Genomic DNA, 4782 nt, shown 5'->3' on the forward strand with positions numbered 1-4782 from the left:
AACTCTGTTTATGTTTTCAACGAAGGGCAGTGTGACCACGATTCTGATTGGCTGCGAGCAAGCGTTGCCTGGATTTAGGCGAGCGCTCATTGGTTCGCTCGGCGGTGCTTCGTGTTGCTACATCACCACCTTTTGTCGTTCTTCGCCAGCTGAAAACTGGAAAGTCCCTGACAGCCAGGGAGGTTTCAGTGAGGAAAACTGCGGTTTGCGGTGTCATTTTAAATGACTACTATCAGTATTTTATTCACTCCGCTGCCTCCGCGAATATAAAATTCTGCGAGTTGGTTTCAGTCGGGCTTTTATAAGCCAAGCGAGTAGATGCTTTCTCAGCGAGTGCTAGCTGGCGTTAGCAGGCTAGCTCTTTGTGTGGCTAGCTGCTAGCTGAGGGATGTTTTGTTGTTGTTGAACGGAGCAGCCCTCCCGTCGTCTGGGAGAGGAGATTTTTCGTCAGCTGTGTATGGAAAAACGCCTTCTCATCCACTGCCGTTATCTGTGAAAGTGGCCGGTCAGAAGCCCCCGCCGTGTAACGTTAGACAAAGCACCGACACCGAGAGAGGGGAAGAGTTAAACCGAAGAGGACGGAGATGGGGAACTGTCTAAAATCTCCCACCTCGGATGATATCTCTTTGCTGCATGAATCTCAGTCGGACCGTGCCAGCTACGGAGACGGTGCTGACCCCGACCAGGAGCCACCGCCCCCTTATCAGGTAACTTTGTCCAACTGTTTCACACCAACACATGAACAGATAACCATTATATTTTAGTCGTAAGGTTAACTGAATTCATTTCACACCAGATGTGTAGATGATGTGTGGCAAGTCTGGTCCCTTTTACTGTCTCTTTTTGTCCATTACTGCTTTTAAGCAGCTGATAGAGACGCCAAGACATTCGTAGATCAGCTGTTTACAGATCCAACATCAACCCAGCCCACTGACCCTGTCCTTTCATGGCTTTGACACTAATCCGCTTTGTTATATCCTGTCTCTGTCTACCATTTCCCTGAAGTCATACTATGATTAATTCTTAGATATTATCGTTTGTTGTAGTCATCATACTTACCGAGCCTTGTAGTTTTGGCTCAGTGGGAGACGACACACAGGCATGTGTTATATAATATAATATAATATAATATAATATAATATAATATAATATAGTAGCCTGTAGATCACTTTAACAGTCTGAACTGCAGTTTTAATGGGCTCTAAACAAACCTCAGTTCTTCATTTTTAGGAGGGGAGTTTTGTAAAAGAGTGACTCTCATAACTTTCTCAGCTGCTTCATTCATTGATTCCCTGCAGGGCAGCTACTTTGTTTGTCTGGTGTCCTTAATTCCCAATTTAGATCATCCACATCCGCATACAGACACACATAGACCAGACCATGCTGTAACTGTAAATATAATGTTATTTGTTACGTTTCTCTGATATGTTTTTCTATGTTAAGAAGTGGCTGGTATGTGTTACGTAAGGCCTTGGCAGCCAGTTTGCTTGTTACTAGGTTAAGCCAAGCCTTATCTGTAGATTTAAGATAAGTGTTTTTAAAGCATGGGAAACTGAAGCCAGTCTCAAGTCAGTACAGAATGAGAGTTCTCATAGAAGGTGACTACTTGATTCCCTACTGTCATGTGAAAAGCATATTTGACTTTGATAATCATTTAACTATAGTTTATTAAAATAAATATAAATAAAATAACTGTAATGATATAATATAGATTTTTAAAATGTCCCCTTTGTAGATCTAATTTACTTTCACCATATATACAATAGTCTCTATGGAGGAAATCTCCAGCTGCATCTGACTTATCAGCCATTTTGGATTTTGACAGATATGACTGGTCTATATGGTATTTTTTGGTGCTTTTATTAGGTCTCACTCTATTACCGTCATTAATGATATGATATGTCATATAGGTAGGTTGTGGAAAATGGGAGAAAAGTAATGTCTGCAATGGCCAAAAACAGTCTGAATTTCATTTTAAATCATGACCTCCCATATTTCCAATTATGGTCTTTATATTTGTTAAATTTTAAATGATAATCTATCATGGCATACCTGAGCAGCTCAGAGGGCATATTTAGATTGCTACAGGCTTACTGTCAAGCAGTTAATGCAAGCTTCAAATTTCCTGGTAACATCACCAGAGGTTATTCAACATCTGATTCATGATCTTTATCATTTATTATCAGTGGAATGTCACTCACAGACGGCCTGCATCAGAGTCAGTCAAAGATAATATCTTAACAGGGCCAGGATCCCTTGTTCACCCATGTCCAGATTACTACAAGTATGTCATGTCTGGCACACAGCAGCATTTAATTAGGCCAAGGCAGCCAGCTCTGGTATCATAGAGGAAGGATGCTGTAATAAATGACACAAACATTGCTTATTTTCTTTGGAAGAGCTCTGACAAAGCTTTCAGTTGTGTTGAAGAAAGTCAGTGTGCAGTATGTTTACTGACAGAATTTCACAAGAAGCTTAACTAACTAGTTAAATCCTACTTATAAAGAACTCTTTCATACCTGCCAGCTCTTTTCTCCCTAGTGACCACAGTAATCAGCACCTTCACCATGTGAACCCAAGCTGAGAACACAGCACACTTTTTGTGTGCTTGCAGTTCGGCTTAACGCGCTTTAAAAGTGCTGTGTGTGATAGAAGAGGGACTAAAGGCTCCACTATACTCAATTTGAAATTGAATTTTCAGTGTTCTTAAAAGCTGTAGAGTACAGCCCTGGTTGCAAATGTCTGTATCCTGTGCTGGAGGTCTGTCCTCCATACCAGAGGGTGAGGCTTGCTTGTCATGGTGAAAAACATATTGCATGAAATCCCAACAGTGAAATAAAAAACAAAGACAACATGAGCTCTGGCTGTACCTAAGTTGCGGATGAGTTGCAATGATTTAGAACCATCCCTGGTATTGTTTTTACTGTTGAAAAACAAAAACCAGAAAGGGAGACGAGATGGGTATATTACTTATGTCTGGTTGTCTAGTAACAAATGAGAATGAATGTAGATTTTTTATTTAAAGCTTCCATCCATTCATCATGTTTGAAAAGCAGTCCATCACATTAGAAATACAATAAAATCACAGAATAATTGACTTAACATAATTTATTATCGATTCAATAAGAATAGTACTCATTTCCTGTGTCTTCTGTAGTTTACACATGTGCCATCATTCAGACCCAAACATATGACAATAGCAGATTTCTGTTGTGATTCCAACTGAAGCTGTTGACCTGAAAGAAACAACAAGGTAGATTTATTGGTCTTCGTCACAATTAGGGCTTCCGCGGTTACTGCATTACCGAGGTAACGCAATCATGTCATGCCCACCGCAGAGTCAAACTGATCACCGCTTCACCACTGAGTGAGTGGCTCAAGTGATGGGACATTAGTTATTCTCTTAGGCTTGACATAAACAATGACATGCCTGCTGAATGCCGACTGATATTCTTGCTGCAAAGTCGGCCTCTTAAACACTGGAATGAAGATAAACATTTAGACTACAGAGACTATAAAGAACAGATTACTACAGGAATAAATGCGTTGAAAAAGTTTACCATATTGGTCTGAATATAAAACAGGTTTTTATTCCTGGAAATTTATTTGAAAAAGTTCAGTCGTCTTATATTCGGGGTCTAGACAATTACGTGTTCACAACATCAGATCTTCTTTTTGAATGGATAAAGTAACGGCTCAACTGACTCTTACACGGAGCGTTGCATTATAGGTTGTTTTCTAGCCTTAATGTTGCTAGGCTAGTGAGTGTCTTAAAGTCTGTTTATAATGAGTGTGTTAAATTCAGTCAACACTAAAAAGGCTGTTGAAAAAGGGGGGTCTTCTTTTTATCAGGGTTGCGTTATATTTGGGCCAATATGGTATTTAGGAACCAATTATTTATAACATCTGAGGTTTAAAATATTTTTTATGGCGGTTACTGCAACGGTTTGAATGGCTTTGTTAAATTGTGTAGTAAGGAAAAATACTGCGGCAGGTCTCACCACAATCATTCCTAGCTGGAAATTATATAATGTAAATAACAGGTAAACTGTGCCCCAGGCTCACATGTAAAACATACAACTAATTACAGTGTTGACTAACTTGAGGAGACGGTGCTTTAGGGAGCGGTGAATGACACTGTATTCAAAGACCGGAGGCTTACACATATTGCTGCTATAGAATCCCTTTGCATGGATTTTTTGGGTCACATATTTCTATATCATATATAAGAACATGACAATTTTTAGGGCAATTTCATTTCAAGGGCACTGCTGGCTTAAAGGGGTGGGTTAAAACCCCCCAAAATGCAGACGATTTGTTGTTCCATATACATTGTTACGTATTCCTGCTAAGCCGTTTAAACATTTGGGGCCAGATGCATAAAACTTATAAACTTATAAACGCATGTGTACAAGCCTCATTTCAACTCCCACAATTAGCCATAAATGGATGAAGACACGCCCTGAACCAGCTGTTTTCATATCAGTTTGCCGCCTGCTGCACCAGTCAAGCAACAGCCAGAACAGCTGGCTGTAACAGCCAGAACAGCTGTCATTACGCATGACCATTACACACAGCTGTGCAGCTCTTTATACTTTCCATATCATTAATTCATCACATGGACCTGTAAACCATCGTCAGCAGTGATATCTCAGAAATGTAATCAATAGTTAGTTTGTAGCGCTCATATCTAAACTGATTTTACAAGGTGTAACATAACTGAGGATTAAATAAAAAGTATATTAAAAGCAAAGTAAAATGTTGACTCCTATGTAAATTAAA

At 39.6% G+C, this 4782-nt stretch overlaps 1 protein-coding gene across 1 annotated transcript in view; it reads left to right on the top strand.

Moving 5' to 3' along the window:
- The first annotated feature begins 132 nt into the window (after positions 1–132).
- Positions 133–4782, top strand: part of rnf11b (ring finger protein 11b) — a 19499-nt gene continuing 14849 nt past the window's right edge. The window contains exon 1 of the mRNA XM_044360854.1: positions 133–707. Coding sequence (XP_044216789.1) covers positions 585–707 — 123 coding nt within the window. The 5' untranslated portion in view covers positions 133–584. The remainder of the gene's footprint in view (positions 708–4782) is intronic.

Source organism: Thunnus albacares, chromosome 9 (genome assembly GCF_914725855.1).
Source record: "Thunnus albacares chromosome 9, fThuAlb1.1, whole genome shotgun sequence".
NCBI lineage: Eukaryota > Metazoa > Chordata > Actinopteri > Scombriformes > Scombridae > Thunnus > Thunnus albacares.